The sequence below is a fragment of the Delphinapterus leucas genome, chromosome 19, assembly GCF_059928025.1.
Source record: "Delphinapterus leucas isolate spDelLeu-1000000601 "Yukka" chromosome 19, BTC_Dleu_Yukka2, whole genome shotgun sequence".
Taxonomy (NCBI): domain Eukaryota; kingdom Metazoa; phylum Chordata; class Mammalia; order Artiodactyla; family Monodontidae; genus Delphinapterus; species Delphinapterus leucas.
The window spans coordinates 47001613-47025526 of NC_143147.1; the positions used below are offsets into that span (position 1 = coordinate 47001613).

At 55.3% G+C, this 23914-nt stretch overlaps 2 protein-coding genes across 9 annotated transcripts; one reads left to right on the forward strand and one right to left on the reverse strand.

Annotated features, from left to right (window-relative positions):
• Positions 1 to 3530: 3530 nt before the first annotated feature.
• On the reverse strand, positions 3531 to 23237 carry ABI3 (ABI family member 3). 5 transcript variants are annotated; one of them, XM_022557887.3, is made up of 8 exons: positions 22824 to 23231; positions 17823 to 17990; positions 16622 to 16798; positions 15046 to 15131; positions 14768 to 14863; positions 14458 to 14588; positions 13787 to 13924; positions 3531 to 13477 (listed from the first exon to the last, which is right to left on the reverse strand). In XM_022557887.3, exons 1-8 carry the CDS (start codon positions 22938 to 22940, stop codon positions 13314 to 13316), a joined length of 1077 nt encoding a protein of 358 aa, XP_022413595.1. In that variant the 5' UTR covers positions 22941 to 23231; the 3' UTR covers positions 3531 to 13313. The 5 variants fall into 5 exon arrangements, with proteins under 5 accessions (XP_022413595.1, XP_022413594.1, XP_022413597.1 ...); XM_022557886.3 differs by having other exon boundaries at positions 14458 to 14591; positions 22824 to 23225; XM_022557889.3 differs by lacking the exon at positions 22824 to 23231 and adding an exon at positions 18447 to 20471 and having other exon boundaries at positions 14458 to 14591.
• PHOSPHO1 (phosphoethanolamine/phosphocholine phosphatase 1) lies at positions 5503 to 14662 on the forward strand. 4 transcript variants are annotated; one of them, XM_022557900.3, is made up of 4 exons: positions 5503 to 5781; positions 6859 to 6957; positions 8921 to 9029; positions 10794 to 14662. In XM_022557900.3, the coding sequence occupies exons 3-4, from the start codon at positions 8985 to 8987 to the stop codon at positions 11550 to 11552; spliced, it is 804 nt and encodes a 267-aa protein (XP_022413608.1). In that variant the 5' UTR covers positions 5503 to 5781; positions 6859 to 6957; positions 8921 to 8984; the 3' UTR covers positions 11553 to 14662. The 4 variants fall into 4 exon arrangements, with proteins under 4 accessions (XP_022413608.1, XP_022413609.1, XP_022413606.1 ...); XM_022557901.3 differs by having other exon boundaries at positions 5503 to 5671; XM_089901121.1 differs by lacking the exons at positions 5503 to 5781; positions 6859 to 6957 and adding an exon at positions 9853 to 9974 and having other exon boundaries at positions 10685 to 14662.
• Positions 23238 to 23914: the final 677 nt, after the last annotated feature.

Genomic DNA, 23914 nt, shown 5'->3' on the forward strand with positions numbered 1-23914 from the left:
ATGTATGTAATAAACTCAGGACATTCCCAGATGGACCACAGATTCAAAATGGTAGCACTGGACTGTGACCTTCTTGAAGGCAATGAGGAGCTCATGTCTCTTGGACAAATTAATGCATGAATGAATAAAAAAAGAACAAAAGAGTCAACTGCCAAAAAGGCCAGAATCTTGGACTCTTTGCTGGTTAGCAGCACATCATCTCCCCTGGTATAATCACCTCTGGAAAACTGGCTGGTTTCATAAGACCTGGGTTCAAGTTTTGCCTTATCCACCCTACTGACTGTATGACCTTGGACTTGTCACCTAACCTCTCTCAGCCTCATTTTCCTCATCAGGAAAATAATGTGAATTACAGAGAGTTTTTCTTTTTGTTTTAAGTTTTTTTTTTTTTTAGCCACGCAGCGCGGCTTGGGGGATCTTAGTTCCCCAACCAGGGATCGAACCCGTGCCCCCTTCAGCGGAAACGTGAGCACCAGGGAAGTCCCCAGAGTGTTTTGTAAGCTCCAAAGTCTACTGAAAACATGAGGGGCTCTTATTTTTGGTGCACCTGGACCTAGGCAAAAGGAACCCAAAATAATGTTCCTATCAACCTGCCCTCAAGGCCTCCAGCTCCCATCAGCACAGGCCTGCCTTGGGATAGGGAGATTCCTGGGTGGGTCAGCTTGCTCAGAGGAAGGTGTAAAGACATGCTGAGCTGCCAACACCATCTATTGTTAGCATATCCACAGTCAGATGGCCAGGTTGCAACACAACTGAGGCTGAGACAGCTTGCTTTGGTCTCATTCCAGGCCTAAGGCCACACCCTGTACCAGTAGATGAGGTAGAGACTCCTGCAATCCTTCAGGCAACAAGTATTTATTGTGCGCTGGCTGCTCTAGATCAAGGCCTGTGCAGCTGCTGCGGATATCCTGGGAGCAAACGCACTATGGCCCCATCCTCGTGGAGGTGACCTGATGGAGTCTGATGGGAGGCAGACATTAATCAATCACCCAGGACAAGTACAGGGTGCTGTGGAGATGTGGAATGGGAGGTCCTGACATCAAGGTGGGAGGAGGGGTTGTGGGCATAACAAATTTCCTTTTAGAAGTGACATACAGAGCTCAGCCCTGAACTCAGTGAGAGGCCATGGATGGTGTGGGAAGAGGCTACAGTATGTGCAAAGGGCCTGTGGTAGCACATGTGAAAGTCTGAAATAAGGCTGGTATGTTTAGAGCACACAATACGAGGAGGAGAGGGATGCAAGAAGTAACCATGGACACGAGGCAGGCAGAGGCTAAATCGCCCTGTTCTCTCTAATGTGACATTTGCAAAAATGAAGAGACTAGAGTGGCAGGTTTCAAGCCTCTGAAAGCTGTTTCACAGAAGGAGGGTGCTTAGAAGCCAAATGAGAGGAACTACCCCAGCAAGTGGGATCTGAGTCAGACAGCACAGACTTCCTGGCCCAGACGAGGCCCTAGGGGATTACTTTGTCTTCTTCACCTGTAGTGGGGGTCTGCTAGGTAGCAGAAAGGGTATTTGCTCATTCACTTCTCTATCCTGTTCCCCCTGCCACATTACTCCCCAACCTTGTTGTTCAATGGGGGAGGACAGCAGACAGCTCAGTCCGGGTGAGCCCGTTGTATGGAGAAGGGGCCGGGGCTGGAGAAGGCAGGGAGGGAAATGTTACCCGAAAAACCTGGAAAGGGATTTATCCAGCCCTGATCCCTAAGCCCCAGCACAATGCCTTAGACCCAGAGCACCTAAAACAGATCTTGCAGAACTGCCTGAGCGGGGTCACTCCCAGTGGCCTCTTCCACTAAGCCCACCTGCATCAGTTACCAGATCCCCAAGGGAACCTCTACCTTCTGCAGACAGAGAAGTGCTGACCTGAACATCGGGACTGACCACCACTTGCTACACAGCATCTTTGGGCAAGGTGCTTTCTTAATGTCCCCAAGCTTCTGCTTTCTTATTTGTAAAATGGAAATACTAAAACCCATCTGCCAGGGTTGATGTGGGAATTACGATCTTGGCACCCAGTTGGTGCCCAGTGCCTGAATGCAGTCGTCCCGGCGGCAATCTGCTCCTCCCTCTGGCAAGCGCTCCTCTCACCACCGGGCAGATTGGAGAGTCAGAGGCCACATTCCTGGCCTCCCGGCCTCCCAGGCCTTACAACCAAAACCTCGGGCAAGAGTTACATCCTCTTTGTGAAGAACAGCTGGAGAGCTCCATTCCTGGCCACCTGAGTCAGGGCTCACCAGGGACTCCTGTCCCTGTCACCTCAGATGACTCCCATCTCCACAAGCTCTCTGCCAGATGGACTGAGCTGAGTTCTAAGGTGAACCCCATGGGAGGGGAGGAAGTTCTGCAGCCAGAGAGCTGGGCAGAGGCCTCAACCTGCTGGGGGTGGGGATAGGGTGTGGTAGCAGGTGAGAATTCCCATTCCTTCTGTCCCCATCTTTAGACACATGGCTGAGCATCCAACTTGCTTACTCATTGGCACAATGAGAGGGGAAAGTTTAAAGAGAAATACAGGGCTTCCCTGGTGGTGCAGTGGTTGAGAGTCTGCCTGCCGATGCGGGGGACACGGATTCGTGCCCCGGTCCGGGAAGATCCCACATGCCGCGGAGCGGCTGGGCCCGTGAGCCATGGCCGCTGAGCCTGCACGTCCGGAGCCTGTGCTCTGCAACGGGAGAGGCCACAGCAGTGAGAGGCCCGTGTACCGCAAAAAAAAAAAAAAAGAGAGAGAAATAGGTTTGCGTCCTGAAAATTTTAGTGCAGGGAGAGCTAGGAGTTTCTACATTTATTCCATAAAGGTGCTTTGCACGAAGCCCCTGTTGAACTTTGGTATCCCTGCTGGAAGGCGAAATCAGGCAGTAAGAACTCACTATAGGCGGCTACAGGAAGCTCTCTGCCCACCCCTCCTTCAGCCCCAGGGGTGAATTTGGAAACAAGGTTAAAAGGGCTAATTGCATCAAAGGGATTAGAATCTAGTGCCTCCTGAGAGCATGTGACCCTGGACAAGTCATTTGATCTCAATTTCCCTGTTGTAAAATGGGAATAAATCCGAAGTGACTGTTGGTGTGAAGATTTAACAGGGAACACAAGTGGAGCACTAACGTTGAGGAGACTAATGTTGAGGCGAACACAGCAGGGGACCTGTTTCATCCAACAACAAATATCTAAGGTCTACTATGTGCCAGGGTCTATATGCTAGGGACTAGGGGGACACTAATAAATAAGACAAGCATGGTCTCTGCCCTCGTGTTGCCTACTGGAGAAGCAGCGAGGCAGACACTGAATGAGAGGGTGTGGCGTGATGATTAAGGTAGCCAGGTTGGAAGCCCAGCTCTACCATTCACCAGCTGAGTGACCGTAGTCTAGCTCAACTCTTTGTGCCTTGATTTCCCAACAGTAAAACAAGCCATGCACCCACTTCATAGGGTGGTGAGGATTTCATGAACTGACATATGGAAAAATATTTATGTTACTTGAAAACTAGGCTTGCCCCTTGGTGGGTGTTGAGCCAAAAGACACAACCAAACCAAAAAGCAGGAGAAGGAAGAATTTATTATTTAAAGCACACTTCCACTGCTGCGGCCCGGGTTCAACCCCTGGTCAGGGAACTAAGATCCTGCAAGCCAGGCAGTAGGGCAAAAAAACAAAAACAAAAACAAAAAAAGTCAATAAGGAGAACACCAGGCATCTTTCCCAAAGGAGATTCAGCATGAACTGGGGCAAAAGTCAACAAAGTTCAAGCTTTACTTGATTGAAGTCGGGAGGGTCAACATCTTCATTCCATCCTCCACCTGGGCAGGGGCCTTAGCTCCTACAGAACTCAAAGATATGTATCAGATTGTCATGCAGATCCCTTGAGGAGGATCCAGGACTCTGTTTTATAGCTGAGCTATTGTTTCTTGACGGCTTTTCCTTTTTTCCTGCATTCCCTCACTTTCCTTAAACTCATGAATTACTGAGACCTGTTAACGATAAGCACCGTGGCCTGGATCAGATCACAAAATGGCTTAGGTCAAAAACGGCCTCTCTCATGTCAAGAAAGCCATGCCTGATCTCTTTCTCCAGGGACCCCCTACATTTACAGCACCTACTACGTGCTCTGTTAGCACACACGTGATCAGTATAATAAAAGGAAGTGCAGGATGTGTAACAGGGCAAGAGATGATGTCCAGGCTGAACTTGCTCAGCAAATGGGGTGGGCGTGGTCCTGAGAAGGAAAGGGCCCCCTGCAGGGGAGCAGGAGGAAAGGGTGAGGCGTGAAGACAGGGCTGTGAGATGAAGTGGAGCAGCAAACCAGTTGAAGGAGCTGGGGCACTGGGAGTTACTGGCAAGGGTTTTAAAGGTCAGGTTTGCAAATTTAGAGCCTTGCTTCCCCTTTGTATATATGGAAACATGGCACACGTTTGCCCTATTCATCAATGTACCCCTAGCCCCTGGCACAGAGATTAGGGTACTTCCTGGCTGACCCTCACTCCCTCTCTGGTTTCCAGTCCCACTGGCCTCCAGATCACTCAGGGCCTTTGCATTTGTGCCCTCTCTTCCCCCAGGAGTGGAGCCAGGGAGACTAGCTCCAGGCCTGGGGCTGCCCACCTTCTCCCCACCCACACAGCCCCTTTGTGACCCCCCATGAGTTAGGTGTGCCTGGGTTTGAACTCAATTTTTCCTGCTGTCAACATTCAACCATAAGTGCTGCGATCTAGTACGATACCCGGTTCATAGTATGTTCTCAGTAAATAAGTTTCTTTCCTCTCTAAACATAATCTTCTCTCCTCCTCACCACCAGGGTGGGAGGGCATAAGGGTGGGGTGGGTGTGGCTAGGAAAGGACTCAGCGAGCGAGGAGAAAGTGGGTTTTTTATTTACCACACTACTTGCAAAGGGGCAGAGAGTTTGGTCCCCAACTTAGTGTTTACAGGGTAGGGGAGTGGGAAAGTCGGCAACTCCCTGTGACCTGTAACGGGAGCAAGGGTCCCAAGGAGCGGGGCGCAGTGACTCCGCCTGGAGGGCAGAGGGCACCTAGCTATGCGCACGTGGGAGAGGAATTGCTTTTCCTCGGCGGGGTCAACCGATCCCTGCTCTTGAGCTTAGGAGAGCAGAACGGAATAAGGGCTGGAGATGGTGGTGCATTTCTGCAAATCTCCGGGATCAGAGCCCTGGAGGCGGCGGTGGAGAAAGTCCACAGCCCGGGCACCTCCAGGTGTGTGCTCGGGACTTACGTAGAGGCCCGCAGCCGCTCTAATGAGGGTGCCCCCACCCACGCCCCTCTGAAGGGACGCGTTCCACCTCCACTCTCCTACCCTTCCCCGCAGCTCCCTATCCCACCTTCGCTTGCACTCCGGGAGCCTCCGGGGCAGCCGGGAGGCGTGGCCTTCGGCGGCCCGCCCCCTTAATGCTCTCCGGCGCCACTGTGATTGGACAGCCGCTTGTGACGTGCGGGGACTGCGGTGGGCCCGGGTGCTGCGGCAGCCGCAGCGCCAACCGCGGCTTGGGCTCCGGCTCAGGCTCCCGGGTATTTAAAGGGGACGCGACGGCGGCCCGGGGTGGGGATGGGGGGCAAGTGGAGAGAGCGGTCCAGATGCACATCATCCACGGCCCCTCGGGAGTGGAGGGACTCGTGAGAGCCGGAGCCCAAGAAATCCGGGGGCGGATAAGACACCGCGTCCCCTTCAATTCCCGTAAGCACCCCTTGCTCCATCCTGCGCCCAAATACCTCAGCTAGCCCCTCTCCCCACTCTTTACACTCCAAACTCAGCCGGGACAGACGTCTGCAGCCACCGCTCCCCACGTGAGTCCTGGGTCTCCCGAGGTGGGGAGTGCTGGGGTCCCAGTGTGGGGTGGCGGCTGCGCTAAGTCTGAGAGCGCTCTTTCACGCGCGTGTCATTGGGGGAGTCTCCGGGGCGGAGGAATGAGTCCCCCTTCTCCTACCCCAGGAACGGGCTGTCCGGGTTTAGGTCTGTCCCCGACTCGGACAAGGCTTAGGAATCCGTGCTCCTTTGCTCCCTGCCACCCACGAGTCCCCTCGACTCCCGAGCTGCCCGCCCGCCGCCCCTCACTGGAGCGAAGCACCCGCCAGCTGGGGGTGTGCCAGAGTGCCTGCTTTCCAGCCACCTCTAAAAATATCTCTCCCCCCACTCCACCGTCAGCTGCCACCTCCTTGCCCACTGAGGATCCTCTCCTAGCTTGTCCACCCAGGCAGGGCGAGACCAGAGGTGACTCAGGGTCTCAGCTTCCTCACTGGCAAGAGAGCTCCAGGACTTCAACCCAGCTAGTCAGGACTGCAAGCTCACAACCCAGGGGGGCAATAGGGAGAGTTCTGGCTGCAGTTTTCCCAAGAGGCAGTAGAGACCCCTGAGTTCTAATCTTGATTCTGATGCTGTGTGACTCAGGATGTTAGCTTGACCTCTCTGGGCCTTTCCTATTCACTGCTGGTGGTGGTGAGCAAGGAATAGACCATGACAAAGTTGGGAGTGCTGTCTGGGGGAGGGAGAGAATTCCAGCCTAGTGGTGGAATCTGGTTTCTAGTGGTTGATACAAAGAGGATGCGTTACTATAGTATCTCTGAGGTCCTTGCCCCCACCACATCCTTATCCTGCACGTTTCTCGTAGAAAACCGTTAAAGCTGCTAAAACTCCATCCATCCATTAAGAGGAGCATTTCAAACTTAGGGCCTATTCTTGTTTCCCTCCCCCATCCCCAGGTGTCCTCCCACCCTATTCGCATAGATGTAATGTAGCAGCACTTGTGTAAAAAGGTGAACAGGGTGGGGGGGAGGGGGGAGGGGGGAGGAGAGAAGCAGTGCTTTTAGGTAGGACTAGAACGTGGACTCCCTGCCAGCCTGATGAAACCCTTCTCTCTACTCTAGCCTGCAGGAGAAGCTCAGAGGTCCTATCCCCCTTTCCTCTGAGGGACCCTTTTTGGTGACCACAAAAGGTTTTGATCACTCAGGACAAAGCTAGCAGAGGTGAGTACCTTTTTGAATGTCACAGGAGGCAGATCCAAGCGGAGCCTGGGGTCCCTCTGACTACTCTGGGGTAGGGGTGGGTATCACAGCATGGCCTTCTCAGTTTTGAGGGGAGAAACCCAGGATGCCTGGCTTTCTGCTGTGGGGACTAAAACAAGGGCAACTCACCAAATAAATGTTTAACTGATTTCCCTAAATACTAGTATTAGATGAAAAAAATGTAACTATTTCTTTTGCTATGAGAAGTTTTGAACATGATTAAAACCCAGTAGACTATTCCACCAAATTTAAAAAAGAAAAGAAAAGAAAAAGAACCAAGGGCAGTGAAAGTTGGCTTCTGGGTGGCTCCTGGAGACCCTTTTTTATCTTTGTATCTGCCGGGCACATGTCTGTCCATGTTTGCTTTTACAAGGGGAGTGGCATCCCTTGACCTTTTCTTTTTGGATTTGCCTGGCCCCTGGGGAACATGTGATATCAGCCAGGATTCTGGAAGGCTGAAACTCCCTCTAGATGGGGCCTGGGGACAGCCCTCCCACCTCTAACCCCCCTAAACGTGCCCTTCCTTCACCTCACATGCCTCCCTCCCCTTCTCTCCCATTTTCTTTTTCTTTTTTTTTTGCGGTACACGGGCCTCTCACTGTTGTGGCCTCTCCTGTTGCGGAGCACAGGCTCCGGACGCGCAGGCTCAGCGGCCATGGCTCACGGGCCTAGCCGCTCTGCGGCATGTGGGATCTTCCCAGACCGGGGCACGAACCGGTGTCCCCTGCATAAGCAGGCAGACTCTCAACCACTGCACCACCAGGGAAGCCCTCTCCCATCTTCTTGAACTGTGTCTCTTCAATTCCTAGATTACAAGTTCTTAGGGAAAAGGCTGAAACCCACATCCCATCCCTAGTGAAAGGGTTTAACGCATGTGTGGTCAGGGACTGGGGAGGGATGGGGTACCTCAAGATGGAGAGCGAGAGAGCCCCTCCCTCCTGGGATATCCCAGTCTCTGTCTTGAGGGCTACAGCTTCTCCATGCTGTCCTGGGATGCTCTGGGGAGAGTCAACTTGACAAAGTCAGAGGGGTACCCAGTGTCACCCACTCTCACCACCAGAGGGAAGCAGCCAGCCAGACCTTTGCTCCTTTGCTCCTTAGCCTGTCTGGTCTCCTGGCTCACAGTAGCTTTCCAGACCTGTCCCAGCTGCATCTAGTCTCTCATTTAACCCCAGGATGGAGGGGAGAAACTGGAGTTGTGGGTTTGTAGCTGCACTGGTGAAGCCCCCCACGAAGCCAAACCCTGTCCCCAAAGTTACATAGCAAAGTCCGGCAGAAATTTCAACCCGACTCCTGCTGACTGCCAGCCTCTAGAAGCACCAGGGAGGAAGACAGTCGCAGATCACCTGTGGTGCCCAGGGGTCCCGGCCCTCCAGCTGTGGTGCAGTGAGCCTGGTCATCTGCCCCTTCCCCTTTGAGGGCAGAGGGCAGGCAAGGCTGTGGCCAGGTTTTCATGAACCAGGCTCTGTGCCATGGAACCGTCATGGCCTTGGGCAAGTTATTTAATCTCTGAGCCCTTCTCATCTGCTGAATTCATGGGGTTGTGATGAGCAGGGAGAGAATGTGAGTGAAGATGACTTGTAAACTATGATGCACCATACACAAGAATGGGGCAATGACCATACAGAGAAAAAAGCGCTGGTCTCAGACTCTGAGATCTGGTTTCGAGATCTCTCTCTGCCACATACAGTGGGTGATGTCTGCACAAGTGGGTTAAACCTTCTAGGTCTCCAATAATATCATCTGTAACCTTTCCAGCATCGTAGGGGATTGTTAAGAGGGTGCCCAGCAAGGGCTTTGTGGTCCTTAGCCTATCTGAGGGGCTGTTTTTACTGAGTGGTTCCTGGGGCTCAGGAGAGGGGTTAGGACAAGGAAACAAAGCCACCTGATTGGGACCCTCAAACGGACCTTGTGTGGTTTTTAGGAGCTCTGGACGACAGCTGGAGGCCAACAGTCCCTACAGGTGGTGCCCAGGTGATGTACTGACAATGAGTGGGTGTTTTCCAGTTGCTGGCCTCCGATGCCTATCTAGGGTAAGTGGGCCCCTCCAGGGGTCTCTTAGGATGAGGCCTCAGCTCCCATGTTCCCATCATGGGGAGGGAGAAGCCCTATCCAGCCCCTTTTAAGCCTGCCCTCACCTCTACTGCGCCTCCACTAATCCCTGGAAGCTTCCATCCCAGGGGTGGGGCCCTGATGCTTTACATCCTCCACTCCAGGGATCGTGGGCCACTGAAACTCACAGATAGATGTTGGTGAGACCAGAGAGTGACTCTAGGGGTGGAAGTCAAAGGGACAATTCTCTTAGGGAGGCAGATAGCAGGTTCAAATCCCAGTTTGGAAATCAGGAGCTTGGCCTTCTGTTTACAGGATGTACCAGGCCATAAACATCACAGGAATATTGGAAAGGGAGTTAGGAAGAAACCAGAAAGAGGAGTGGCTCTGTCTCAACTAACTGGGGTTGGGGGTTGAGAGGCAGAAAGGCAGCATGGTGGATATTCTGAAGCTGTACGTAACCTGCTCGCTGCCCCTCTGTCACATAAAGCTGCTGGCAGGCTCAGAGGCAGGGCCAGGCTGCAGAGGGCTTCTGCTCTCCATTTGCTTGCCTTCGCGCCCTCACACTTGCCCTGTCGCCTCCCATCCTCTCCCTTGTGTTTCCCACCCGCCCCCCACAACATGGTTAACCCAGGGTCTTGACTTCCTGTTCCTTCCTCCTCGTGGCCCCGGCATGACTTCCTCCTCTAGCCCTCTTCTTCCCCACTCCTGCCTCATCCCCCCCCCCACGTCCCCACTACCTGCTCCCTCCTCTGCCTTTTCAGCCACTGCTGCTCTCTTTCCTCTTCCTTACCTGTCTCCCAGGTATGTCGTGGCCTGGTGTGGGAGGCTCCGACTTCCCCAAGCCCCACTGCTTCTCCTGCTGCCCGCTTGCTTCGGACTCTCGCAGAAACCCCACCTGCTGACAAGTTCCTCCCGGGGAATTGGCAAGTGATTAGCGATGAGCTGTCAGCACAGGGCCCTAAAACTCCCCCGAGAAGTTGTGTCCCATCCTCGGACCCCTGCCCAGTGCCACTGGCTGGAGGCAGCTCACAGAGAGCCTGCCTGGATTTGGGATAGTCAATCCACCTACCTGGCTCTTCCAAGAGCTAAAATCCAATTCTCTGGCCAGTGCAGAAGCCCAGGCCCCTAACTCTCCAGGCCTGGCACTGATCGCCCACATGCTTTGGGTGGTACCAGCAAGTCTTCCCTGGCTCCTCCTGTCCACCAGTCCCACAAGCCATCGGCTGTGCATGGCCAAAAAGGGGAACGAGGAGGCTGCTGCATTTGGATGAATGGGTGGTTTCCCTTAACTATGTTAAGGAAGAGGGAGTAGAGAGTCCCTCCCACCCTCCCTGTATCCAATGGACAGCTGGGGTCACTGGAAGTCTCCAGAATACTCTAGTCCAGAAACCTCACCAAAGGAGCGCCCCCTTGGAAGCCGCTCTGCCACTCTTTTAAGCTGACCCTCGTTAAGCCCCCATAGCCCCGGATGAGAGTAGAAGAAGCAGGTGCCAAAGAAGCCCTTCTGGGTTCACAAGGAGGATGGTCCCCTGAGGATAAACCCCAGCGCAGTTAACCGAGAGGTGCAAGGGGGTGGGCGGGGAAGGCTGGGGGTGGGGACGGCGTTGCTTAACCAGCCTTGGGTCCTCCTCAGGTCTTGGATGTGCCAGCGCCTCTGGCCGAGGCCCGCTAACCAGCCTCTCCCTGGCCGGCTCCCGCCGCGCCCCCTCTCGCTTGCTCCCTCCTCTCTCCCCTGCTCCCAGGACGGCGGGATGGCTGCGCAGGGCGCACCGCGCTTCCTCCTGACTTTCGACTTTGATGAGACTATCGTGGATGAAAACAGCGATGACTCCATCGTGCGCGCCGCGCCGGGCCAGCGGCTGCCTGAGAGCCTGCGTGCCACCTACCGCGAGGGCTTCTACAACGAGTACATGCAGCGCGTCTTCCAGTACCTGGGCGAGCAGGGCGTGCGGCCCCGGGACCTGCGCGCCATCTACGAGGCCATCCCCCTGTCGCCCGGCATGGGCGAGCTGCTGCAGTTTGTGGCCAAGCAGGGCGCCTGCTTTGAGGTTATTCTTATCTCAGACGCCAACACCTTTGGCGTGGAGAGTGCGCTGCGCGCCGCCGGCCACCACGGCCTGTTCCGCCGCATCTTCAGCAACCCGTCGGGGCCCGACGCTCGGGGGCTGCTGGCGCTGCGGCCCTTCCACGCGCACAGCTGCGCTCGCTGCCCCGCCAACATGTGCAAGCACAAGGTGCTCAGCGACTACCTGCGCGAGCGGGCCCACGACGGCGTGCACTTCGAGCGCCTTTTCTACGTGGGCGACGGCGCCAACGACTTCTGCCCCATGGGGGTGCTGGCAGGAGGCGACGTGGCCTTCCCGCGCCGGGGCTACCCCATGCACCGCCTTATCCAGGAGGCGCAGAAGGCCGAGCCCAGCTCCTTCTGCGCCAGGGTGGTGCCCTGGGAAACCGCCACCGAAGTGCGCCTCCATCTGCAACAGGTGCTGAAGACGTGCTGAGGACGTGGCCTGCAGGGGGCACCCGGGCGGGGAGGGGGTGAGGGGGTGGGGGTCGGGAAAGACAAACCTAGCTTTATTACCCCCTTTCCCTTTCGCTTTGTTATGATCCTCCGGGAATTTCCGGAATCCTAGGTTCGTCCATTTGGGGACTGAAAGAGGGAGTTCGGAGCTGTCCCCGCCTATGCAGTTAACCCAGCTCTGCTGCCTCCCCCAGTTCCACTACAAGCAAATTCCAGAGTCTGCCCCACCCGGGTGGTGCGCATACCTGAGCAGGCAGCAGCGTTTCCAAAAACCTGGTCCTCCCAGCTGGGAGGAAGGGGTTCCCTGGCGGGGTAGAACATCTCCCGCTGCATTGGTTTAGTTAAACCAACTAAACCTTTAACTAAAGGTTTAGTTAAACCTTGGGCTGCATGACCTCCCACCCCCAGTCTTCTGTCAAGGGGACCCAGGCCCTGCACTCTCCACCACCCCCTCCCCCGCACCGGACTCCCCGCGGAGCGGGGTGGCACTCTCTGCCGACGGTCCCAGGCCTAGATCTTGTTTTACCTACTGTGACCCTACACTGTACTCCTGGCCTCCCTTCCCCGCCCCCCCCCCGCAACCGTGTCAGCATCCCCACAGGAAAAAAAAGCCAGAGGGCACAGACACCTCCTTGTGGTCGAATGAGGTAGCACACTGTCCGGGGCTCGGGTCTGGCCAGCCAGGGACCTCACAGACCCCGAAGATATCTCCTCGCACCCCAGCCTCGTCTATGCAGCAAGAAACCAGGAACTTAACCAAAGTTGCCCCGCCGACTGGGCCCTGAGTCCCCCTTCCCCCGTATGGAACAGAAAGCCATGATGTTTTAAAGCAGAGCCAGCGGAAACCCAAGGCCCTCCTCCCTCTTTTGGTGTTTCAGAGCTATAAAGGAGGTGAAGGGGCTTCCCTGGTGGTGCAGTGGTTGAGAGTCCGCCTGCCGATGCAGGGAACGTGGGTTCGTGCCCTGGTCCGGGAAGATCCCACATGCCGCGGAGCGGCTAGGCCCGTGAGCCATGGCCGCTGAGCCTGCGCGTCCGGAGCCTGTGCTCCGCAACGGGAGAAGTCACAACAGTGAGAGGCCCGCGTACCGCAAAAAAAAAGAAAAAAAAAAAGAGAAAGGAGGTGAAGGGGGCTGAGATCTCTTGCGCCGCCAACTGAGGGATGAGGGCGAGGTGATCTCTGCTCTCAGAGAGCCCCACTTAAGTGAGGGAGCTGGTCCCCACTCTTGGGAGGAGTGCCCAGCTTGGGGAACCAAGACTAAATACATAACAAAGCAAGCAACAGGCAAAAGAGCAGGGTGCAGCCCATCTCTGCAGAGGGGCACAGGGGTCGAGTGCAGAGGGCTCAGTGAGCACCGAGGAGATGGGGGATACTGCTGCTTAGGGCAGGCAGGGGGGGCTCAATTAGCGGGAGCCTTACAAGTGGGTTGCCTTTCAGTCCCTCGGTTCCCCAGCCCTGCAGGGCAATCAGGTCATCAGAGTTTTATTCAAAGTTGGCACTTGCGGCTGGAGACCCTGTCATGCATGGCGTAAGGGTCCCCTGTGGATAAGGTCACCAAACTCCTTGGTTTCCAGCTCTTTCCTGTCTCCAGCAGGCCTCTGGAGAAGGAACAGACACAGCTCACAGCCCAGGAGGTGTGCAGGCCTGGTCCAGTCTTGACTGTGGAGCTGGCTTCGGTGTGGGACTCAAAAAGAGGCTCACTCAAGGCTGTGCTTGGGTCCGCATCCCAGAGAGCCCAGACTGTCAGCAGCTGGGTTCCACATAGTTCCCGGGGAAGAATCCAGACCCCTCTGAGCAGACACCCTCACACCAGCCATCGGAGTAGCGGCGGGTGATGCAGATAACGGTGCCCTCAGAGAAGGAGAGTTCGTTGTCCTTCTGGCGGGTGTATGGGTACAGTGTCACCACTGCAGGGCGGGAGGAGAAGGTGCCATGAGATGTGCCTCCTGCCCTGCCACAGGGATGCTGGTGCCCACATACTGGACCCTAGGGAGCAACGTGGGGAGTGGAGCAGGAAATGCCTTCTCCAAAGCCCCGGGACTCCTCCCCAGCTGAGATAATATTCAATATCAGGCCGGCTGCTTCTCTTCTCTATGGGGGTGTGGGCAACAACAGGCTCACCCCTTTGCAGCTGGAGGGGAGAATGGCTCTGGGCTAGAAGAGCGGGGAATCCTGACCCCAGGATCTGGCGCCTTTCAGTCCCAGGAGTCAAGTACCTTTCTCCAAGTATGCATCAGGGACCCAGCTGGGTTCTTCAGGCCCAAAGCCTGGTGGTGGCGGAGGTGGTAGCCCCAAATCACCTACATCCAAGGGTGGAGGAGGGGGCAGGTCCAGGGGCATGGGCAGCTCTGGGGCTGGGAGGGAAAGCAGAAAGGCTGCAAGTGTCACACAGGCAACCCCCTCCAGGCCAAGAAACTTCAGTGTTGGAGAGCAGGGCCCCAGGATCTACCCATTTTTTGCTTTCAGCCCCCATTCATCCTGGTCCTCCCACAATGCCTCTAGCAGGTAGTAGGTACTCAGTAAATATGGTAACATTGAACAGTTGTAGGGCTGTCAGACTCTGCCACTTGGCTGAGTGAGCCAATGCACTTAGTTTAACCTCTCAGGCTCAGCTTCATCTACTAAATGGGAGTGTGAAGATCCTAGGAGGTTAAGTAAAAGTGAGAAAATGGATGAGAAGCTTTGACCCTGGGGTCTGGTATAAAGCGGGGGCTAAATTATGTTAGTTCATTCCCTCCGCCTCCTTTCTTCCCGTTACTCCTGCCTTGGACAAAGTGGTCACTGACATAGACCCAGTTGGACCCAACAAGGGTGAGGGTGGGGAGAAGTATTGGGAGGTGAGAACGACCCCAAAGTTGAGCTAGGAGGAGAGGGCAGAGCTCCTTACCTGTTGGGGGCAGGCACAGTTCCCCCAGCGGAGGGGGCGGCAGGAAACCTTCGGAGGCAGCAGGTGGAGGGGGTGGAGGTGGGGGTACTGCCTGCTCCTGGGTCGTGGAGACCCCACCAACACCTTCGGCGCTGCTGAAGACCAGAGAAAGCGGGCGCTCGGCTAGATTGGGGGCTGGGGGGACACCTTCCTAACTCAGCACCCAACTGGCCCCGCCCCCTTCCGTCATAAAGCCCCGCCCCCGTGACCCTGAGTCCTCTTAAGCCCCCGCCCTTCGCGACCACCCCCAACCTGGACCTGTGCGGCTCACCCGGCCGAGGCTAGGGAGGAGGCAGAGGAGGCGGCGGAGAGTTTGCCGTCCGGCACCACGGGGAGCTGCACTGGCTCGGGGATCCGGGGCGCTCTCCTGGGGGTGGGCAGAGAGAAGGGGTGTCGTCAAGGGGAAGGCATCAGGCGGGCAGGCGGTCGGTGCGGGGAGGAGGTGGCAACTGGCGGAGGAGGAAGTTTGGCGCCCGGCTTGAAGGGGGCTGTGGAGGAGTAGGGTTTCTGGATGGGGCGGCGCAGGTGTGAATTGCGGGGAGGCCTCACCCCAGGGTGGCGGAGCCGGGTGTGGCAGGCGCCTTGATGCTCTTTCGAGACAGGGTCCCGGTCCGCGACAGCTGTGTGCTCAGATCCTGCGGGGGAACAGGGGGCGGGGCTGACACCGGGGTGGGGGGGCCTGCAATAGCCCCCTCATCCCAGAGAGGAAATGCGGGAGGGGCAGACGAGAACTGGGAGGGAGAGGGCGGACACAGCAGGTTCCCGGTTCCACTTCCCAGCCCCTCTCTCCCACCCCGCCCCACCCACTCTTGCTCGCTGCCTGGATCCCAGGCCTCAAGTCTGCCTAGGCTCAGACAGGCACGGTCAGAAGGCCACTTCCTCTGCATAGCCTCAGCGGCTGAGCCCCACCCGCTCGCAAAAGCATCTCAGCGCTCAGCTTGGTGGTCCCTGACTCTGAGAAACCCCAACACCAGTGTGCGGTTGAGGAGGTAGAGGTTGACTTAGAAATGTCCCACCTGTCATTTTCTCAGGCCTGGGGAACTGGCTTTGGGGAGTTTGGGGCAGAGAGGAGCAGAACATTTAGAGTGTACCAGTGACAAGGTGCAAACCCACATGAAAGCCAGCACCTCTGTTAGTGACAGGGTTTCCCCTACCTAGAGTGGGTGCATGGGGGATGATGTCCTCTGCTATCCTTCACAAGGGACAAGACAAAAAGGGACTCGAGCTCAAGCATAAAGAATTTAAGTTGGACAGAAGGAAGAACTTACTGGTGAGGAGGCCTGGTGACTGAAGGAGGGAGCGTGCTTTCTCTTTCTGGGGGGAGATGGCGTGTTAAGGATATCAAGGGGCCATTTAGATACAGGGGAACATCCAATCTAATCTGGAATGTTGGAGTGTGGGGACAAGTAATCAACAAAATGTGATGGGGGGGTGTGTCCTCTCCCACCTCTCAGAAGGACATGGGTTGTCAAGAAAATGCCAGAGTCATTCACCGTGTTCTCCTTTGAGTGGCTGCGTCCCAGCCCCTTCCCACCCAACAGCAGCTCTGGGGTGACTGTTCAGTGCAGTGACCTCAAACCTCCAGACAGAGGAAGTTGCCGATCTCATGTGGCTGGCCTGCCATTCTCATGCACACCCTGACATTCTCCCTCCCCCCTCTTCCCTTTCACACACACCCGCCACCCACAAGGAGGGGTGGGGTGCCCAGATGTCACTCGCAGCAGATCGTGTGATACAGAGTAAAGGTCAGTTATGAAGAGAGGGGTCATGAAGAATTTTTAAGGAGGAAGGGGGTGAAGGGACTCCTCTAAGGAGGCCTTGTGGAGTAAGGTAGCCACTTAGGGTGGTGGCTTCAGGGAGTGAGGACGGAAAGGGACTGCAGCTTGGGACAAGAACATGGTTGTGGAAGAAAACTGAGGGTCTAGAGAGAAGAGAGCCATGAGGCAGAAGAGGGTGGGGGGACTTCCCTGGAGGTCCAGTGGTTAAGACTCCGCACTTCCACTGCAAGGGGCACAGGTTCGATCCCTGGTCAGGGAACTAAGATCCCGCGTGCTGCGTGGCACAGCCAAAAAAAAAAAGAGAAGAGGGTGGGCTCTGGAGAAAGAGGAGGAGCCCCTCTCTCTACCTTGACCCCGTGACCGATGTCATCCAGGCAACCGAAGTTGAGGGGTCTCCTGTAGTAGGGCGTGAGGGGAGGCAGGCTCTCAGGGGCGATAATTTTCTGGCTGGGGGGCAGCCGCTGGACGGTGGCTAAGGTGCCGATCTCCCTTCGGGCCACCTTCTCCATGTGCATGTTCACCATCTGCAAAGACAGAGTTGGAGATGACAGTGGGGCAGCCTCTGCACAGCACCCTTCCCCTTAAGACTTTGGGGTGGGAGGAGGGACCATCGGAGGCAGGGAAGTCCAGAGAAAGAGTGAGTTTTGTCCCCAAGGGCAGGCAGCATTTGGGGAAAGGGTTGCCAGTTGAGAATGGAACCACTCTGGAGCAACTTCCTGGTGGAAGAGAACAAGGGTTATTATTAGCTGAGCAGGAACCGAGGAAGAGAAAACACAACATCCCTGGGGATGCTGGGAAGAGACTGGGCTGGCTTGGGAGCAGAGGGAGATAAAGTGGAGGTGGCTGAGAATTGTGGCTGGATCAGCTCTTCCTTTGAGGGGACAATAATATAAGTGAATTAACTTCCTCTTGGAATGTACTGTGGAGAAACCTACAGCACTGAGAGGGTGGGAACTCCAATCTGCTGGGGTGAGAGGAAAAGACACACCCACACCGAACATGTGAGTGATGCACAGGCCAGACCAATGTGTAGCTGGATCTGTGCGTGTGGTTTATGGGGCAATTCCTTGGCCAAGGATCCAGGAAGGAAGGAGGAGGGTGCGTATGCTAGATGGGCTGGGGTTGCTGTGTGGTGGTGGCAGTGCTTCCAGGGCTGAGGACGACCTTGCCAAGCAAGCACTCTGAGTCTGGGATATTTATAAAATCACCACCCGTGTTTATATGGAAACAGGGTCCATTTTCCTCTTTCCTGTCCTATGCAGCCACCATGATAGGGAGAGCCTGCTTTCTACCATGTAGGATAGAAGTCAGAGAAAGATGAAGTTCTGCCATCAGGGAGTTCCTGGTCCGATGGGACAGCAAGGCTCACCCCTGAGACACAGCCACAAAGACGAGAAGGCTCAAAAAGTCTGGGGAGTGCCAGCCTTCTGTGATACAGGTGGGCATTTGGACATGGAGGGAGGCAAGAAAAAAATTTTGCTGCAGAAGATGTCCAGGTGGGGCTGAAGAGTTGGGGTCTGAGGCAAGCAGCCTTCCCACAGCCCTTACCTGGCCCAGCGTGCTCACACGGGCTTCCACCTGCCTCAGGGCGGACGCCTGAAGGTCCAACATATGCAGAGTGTGTCCAGCCAGGTTGCCCACCTGGTAGGCCACACTGGCCAGGGCCTGGGTGGTGAAGGCCATGGTCTCCTCCAGCGCCTTCCGTTTGTCTGTGGCCTGAAATACACACAGCCCTGGCCTGAGGCCAGCATATTCCACTGGGGCCGCGGCTGGGTGGGCTGGGATGGGATGGGGTATAGGAAAGGTGGGGGCTGAGTTGGGAGGAAGTGGCAACCCTCAGATGTTTGAGGAGGTTTCTGTAAGAATGATGTGGTAAGAAGGACTCAGGGGACATCAGGAGAGTGATTCTGCAGCCCTGAGGACTGGGTGCAAGGGAAGGAAAAGGCACCCTGCTCAAATAGTCACACAGGATTGGCTGCACCATCCTCCTGAAGATATTTTTTGAGGGGGGGGGGCGGCGGGAGCTAAAGGGTGAATGGTAGAAAGGAAAGAGGAAGTCAATACTGGCTGGAAGAGATATTCTCAGACTTGAAAACCAAACAGCCAACCTCATGCCCCCATCCCAGACCTTCTAACCAGAATCCCCTGGGCGCGAGACCAATGAATCTGTACCTCTAAAAGTTCCTCAGGTGACTCCTGTGCTCCTGGTTTATCTCCAGTCTTCAAGCTGGTGTTTGGGAAGCAATAATCTGATCCATTTTATAGATAAGAAACTGAGGCCCAGGAAGGGTGACTTCAATCATTCATTCCCTCCAACAGCTTCCCAACACACTGAGAATAAAGCAACTTCTAACCGTGGCCTATATAGGGCCTCACAAGGCTGGCTCCTGCTTTCTTTCTCACCCTCATTGCCTTCCACTCTCCCTCACTCACGCCCCTCAAGCCACACTGGCCATTGGGTCTCTCTTCCCGATCAAGCTAAGATTGTTTCTACCTTAGGCCTTTTTTTTTTTGGCTGCGTTGGATCTTTGTTGCTGCGTGCAGGCTTTCTCTAGTTGCAGCGAGCAGGGGCTACTCTTCATTGCGGTGCACGGACTTCTAGTTGCGGTGGCTTCTCTTGTTGCGGAGCACGGGCTCTAGGTGTGCAGGCTTCAGTAGTTGTGGCACACGGCCTCAGTAGTCGTGGCACACGGCCTCAGTAGTCATGGCACGTGGGCTCTAGAGCACAGGTTCAGTAGTTGTGGCGCACGGGCTTAGCTGCTCCGTGGCATATGGGATCCTCCGGGATCAGGGATCGAACCTATTTCCCCTGCATTGGCAGGCGGGCTCTTAACCACTGTGCCACCAGGGAAGTTCCTCTACCTCAGGACTTTGCACTGGCTGTATTTCTTTCTAGAATCCTTACTAAATCTCAGCGCTTCAGAGACACCTTCCCTCACCACCCTAAGATCTCCTCCAGCCCACTTCTGTATTGACTCACTATAAGATTTACTCTGTTCTCTTTTCTTCATAGCACTTAGCACTATCAGAAATTATTTATCTATGTACTTTATTATCTATACTCACACACACACACTCACACACACACACACACAAATGTAAGCATTGTGAGGGCAGGGAGCGCATCTGTTATATTCTGTATCCTGTCCTGGAATAGTGCCCAACACACAGACGGTACTTAATGAATATGTGTCTGTGAGTTACTCAGCGGATTGAATGCAAACCCAGACACTTGCTGGGCATCTTCCTGCTGCGTGCCCGGCACTGTGCCAGGTGCTGGCCAGGGCCACACTTCCAGTCAGTGGCGGTGGGGTGGGCAGGGAGTGGCTGAAGACAGAAGAGGGTTTTTTTCCGTCCCAGATCGGACTGTGCGGGTTGGGACAAAGCTTCTCCGGTCATTTGCTTCCCCAGACAGCTTCCTCATCTCAGGTCAGGGACATGGAGGGTAGTGGGCCAATCCATGGCAAGTCTGGGGAGAGGCCAGCGGAGTGACCAGCGAGGCTGCACGCTGAGGTCTCCTTGCTAAGGGCTCTCAGGTACTCCTCTGGGCCTGCAGTGGAGAACAGACCTAGAACCTGTCCGAGAAGGGTGCTGAGAGAGACCTGGGTGCCTCCAGTGTAGCCCAAGCCAGGCTTGAGCCAAAGGGCAGGCCTAGAACCTTCTGGACAGCACACACACACACACACACACACACACACACACACCCTCCATGCTTTTCCCCTCAGGTGCTCCTCCTTGCCTTTCTGTTCCAACTGAGGGAAAGAGCTGCTCGTTTGCATCTAATTTACATCTCATCAACATATGTAACCAAGTGCCTTGAAAAGGCAAAGAAATCAAACCAGAAAGCATAGCAGGTCTTATTCTAGTCCAAGACCTTCCTTTAGTAGGCAAGGAAATGGACGAAGGCCCAGAATGGAGCTGTGACTACTTCTCTGGTCTTAGCTGGCCTCGCCTGTACTGTCCCCTCCCTGGACTGGCATATGGAATTCATCACTGGATTTTTCCTGTCAGTCCAAACAGGAAAAATGTCTGCTTGGGCCCAGCTCTGGGAGGCTAGAGCCTGGATGCCTACTGACCCCTGGCTTTGGTCTTAATCGAAAGTGAGGTCTGGAGAGACAAAGGTCTGGGATCCATCTTCATGGCTGACTGCTTATTCATCATGCAAATCACCCTGTCTACAAATCCAACGGACCCTGACGGAGAACTCTGCAGTTCACCCCAGCCTGCCCTCCCCCATTCCCCATGGGTTTCCTGACACCTGGTTGGGGTGGAGGGAGGGGTGAGGGAGGGAGGGTGTGGGAACAGGCTTTGTTTAAGACCAGTTCTGAGAAGTCATCCAAACCCTTCCTTAGCATTTGCTCCCCAGACAAAGATCGTCAGAGAAGTCAGGAAAGGTAACTGGTTGTGTGGTCTAGTAGTTAGTGTTCTGCATGAAGGAAGCATAAATCTACAGATTCTGACCTGGGTCAGGGCTTCCAATGCCCTGAGTGTTTTTGCAAGGGCTGCTTCACCTCACTAGAATTGACATATCTATATGTGTCTTCCATCCTTCTGATGAAAGATGGTGATGACGGTAACAGCTGCCATTTATCCTGCCCTTAAGGAGGAGGCGCTGGGCTAAATGCTTTAATACATTATTACATTTAACCCATATGACCACTGTGAAGGAGGGTATAAGAATCAGAGAGGAGGGCTTCCCTGGTGGTGCAGTGGTCGAGAGTCCGCCTGCCGACGCAGGGGACACGGGTTCGTGCCCTGGTCCGGGAAGATCCCACATGCCGCGGAGCGGCTGGGCCCGTGAGTCATGGCCACTGAGCCTGCGCGTCCGGAGCCTGTGCTCCGCAACGGGAGAGGCCACAACAGTGAGAGGTCCGCGTACCGCAAAAAAAAAAAAAAAAAAAAGAATCAGAGGGGAAATTTGTCTCAGGTCCAGGAGTTGGAAATTGGACTCAGCTCTTTGCGACCTCAAATTCTGTGTGCACACTGTGTGCAAACGGGAACCCATCTGGAAGTGCTTTGAGATGCGCAGAAGATACTGAAGGAATGGGAAGGCCAGCCTCCATCCTAGTCCATAGAAGGAGCATGCCTTCCAGTGCTTGGAGAATAGAGCTGGTTTACAAGCCACATTCCAGCTCATCTGCAGTAGCTACAGTCAGCCACTCAATATCTACACGCGGGGTAACATTTTCAACTAGAGGTTTGGGGGTGCTGCTCTGGAGTCAGAGTTGCCGGTTCGAATCCAGATTCTACCACTAGCTTAGAGACCTTGGGAAAGTGAGTTAAATTCTCCAAAGCTCAGCCTCCTGGTTGTGAAGTAGGAGTGGTCCTCACCTCACAGACTGGGGTGAGGACTGAAGGAGGCAATGAGAGCAGTTTGGGCGCAGAGCAAAGCGGCTTAACTTTTGTTACCATTGACTCTCTTTAATCTGCCATTTTCCCATAAGCACTTGCTCCTTATATTATTACTTTTTTCCACACTCCTACTGAGCCGGGAGGTCCCAGTGCAAATAACTGTCTTAAAATCATACAGCATGTCAGGGAGGGGAAGGCAGGGAGGAGAGGGCTCATCGTCAGAAGTCAGGAGTCCTGGGCTGATGCCTGCTCTACCATTGCCAAGCTGTATGACTTGGACAAGTCACCTCACCTCCCTGAACTGTTGTTTCCTCATCTATGAAATTGGAATAATGATGCTGTCTCACAAGGTGGTTAAGAAGATTAATGAGGGCTTCCCTGGTGGCGCAGTGGTTGAGAGTCCACCTGCCGATGCAGGGGACACGGGTTTGTGCCCCGGTCCGGGAAGATCCCACATGCCGCGGAGCGGCTGGGCCCGTGAGCCATGGCCGCTGGGCCTGTGCATCCGGAGCCTATGCTCCGCAACGGGAGAGGCCACAACAGTGAGAGGCCCGCGTACCGCAAAAAAAAAGGTTAATGAAATAACAGAGGTGCTCGATCGTTGTTAAGTTTCCCGTGCTCCAGACTTGCAGTCCTGGGACAACCCCACAATTTAGAAAACTATTCTAAAATGCCACCATCCTTATGTTTTGCCGGTAGCCTGTTCCCGGCAGTCTTATTGTCCATCTCCCTGCCTCTGAGTCAGACCTCATCTCTTTAACCCAGCGTAGTCTGACATCTCTCGGCTCTCCCTCAGATCTCAGGAGCAGAACTTTCCCCCGTCCATCTCAAGCTCATGACAATGGGAAGTTCTTATGAAGTCTCACCCAGAGCCAGCCTGAACATGGAATGATGGCACCAACAGGTGTGTGAGGACAAGTTTTTGGGCCTCTGGATCTGAGTGAAAGGCTAGGAGGGAGATGAGCCTAGGATGAGGCCTGTAGCGCTGCCTGCCGGGCATGTCTGAGGCTCTGGAAGAGAGAAGGGGCACAGTGGGGGCTTGGAGAGCATGAGTCAGCATTAGAGTTTGCGGGACTGGGATGAAGCCGACCTGGAGTGGGAGGATAGATCAGCCAAGGCCCAGGCCGAGCACCTGTCAGGATGGGGTCCGGGCCCCTGGAGGGGCTGGGCCGCCGGGGCCGCGCCTGCTCTGCTTACCTGCACGTAGTTGTCCTCGCAGTAGTCTGCGACTCGCAGCAGGGAGCTGTAGTTGCCCTGCAGGGCCTCCCGGCCCGTGGGGATCTCAAACTCCTGCAGCTGCTGCAGCTCCGCCATGGCCCCCCGCCTCTGCCTGGCTCCCCGGGGAGCCGCTGGTTTTGCGCCTCACCCTGCCCTTGATTGGTCGCTCTGCCTTCCCTCCCTCTCACTGCTTTTGGTTTCCTCTGCTTGAGAGACCCAAACCCACTTGCAAAGGGCAGACATGCTCATTCCGGCACAAGAGGAAGTTAGTCCCCGCTCCCTGGGCCTGTGCTTCTCTGTCCCCTGCCCAGGGGAAGGGGGAAGCTGGGGGCCCCTTGCAGGGGCCCAGCCCCCCAATCCCTCCCAGCAGAGGAAGCCAAGGTCGGGGCGGCTGTGATTGCTCCCTGGGCCTGGAGAGGAAACTGCAGCGGGGGCTGGGATGGGAGACAGGAGGAAGGGGGCTGGCCTGCTCTGGGGGTGGAGATGGATTTTCCACTCATGGAAGGGGAGGAAAGGGCAGAGGGTGGGGGCTTCCTTGGGAAGCTCGGGGATGAGTCACCAAGAGACAGGGGACTGGAGGGTGGAGAGGATATGGAGACCGGTTGTGCTGGGGGCCCTAGGGCAGTGGTGCCGAAACAATGGAAAACAGCCGATGCAGCAGCCAGGGACACCATGCTGGACACCGGGAAGATACAGCCAGAGGTCCCCTGAGAATCATTATCAAGTCTCTGAAGGGTTACCTGCAATGAAGATCTGGTGTACATACATGCTCCGTACCTGATAGCGGCAGGACAAGATGAAATTGACTAAGCGTAGAACAAGGGACTCAGATGGGACAACAGGAAGGACTTGGCTTTGAGAAGCACTAAGTTTAAATTCCAGATTAACAGGTCAGTCTTAGGAGGCAGCGGTGGCTGGAGCACTGAGCCCGCCTCGGGAGGTCTGTGCTCCAGTTCCTGCATTCACAGGAGGAGACTCAGACAGGATGACCTCCGGGGTCCTGTCCTGATCTCAATTTCTTAGTGCTCAGAGCTGTGAGTGGGACTTGGATCCTGGAGCAGGGGAAGTTA

Bases quoted from the DNA above. Each gene is read 5' to 3' on its own strand.
- ABI3 (XM_022557886.3), bottom strand. From the start codon at position 22,940: ATGGCGGAGCTGCAGCAGCTGCAGGAGTTTGAGATCCCCACGGGCCGG. The intron at 15,132-16,621 runs GTAGAGAGAGGG...GTTCCCCCGCAG, and splicing joins ACATCGGTCACGGGGTCAAG to GATCTGAGCACACAGCTGTC. The intron at 14,592-14,767 runs GTGAGCCGCACA...TCTGGTCTTCAG, and splicing joins TCCTCCCTAGCCTCGGCCGG to CAGCGCCGAAGGTGTTGGTG.
- PHOSPHO1 (XM_089901121.1), top strand. From the start codon at position 8,985: ATGAGTGGGTGTTTTCCAGTTGCTGGCCTCCGATGCCTATCTAGG. The intron at 9,030-9,852 runs GTAAGTGGGCCC...CCTGTCTCCCAG, and splicing joins GCCTCCGATGCCTATCTAGG to GTATGTCGTGGCCTGGTGTG. The intron at 9,975-10,684 runs GCAAGTGATTAG...GGTCCTCCTCAG, and splicing joins AAGTTCCTCCCGGGGAATTG to GTCTTGGATGTGCCAGCGCC.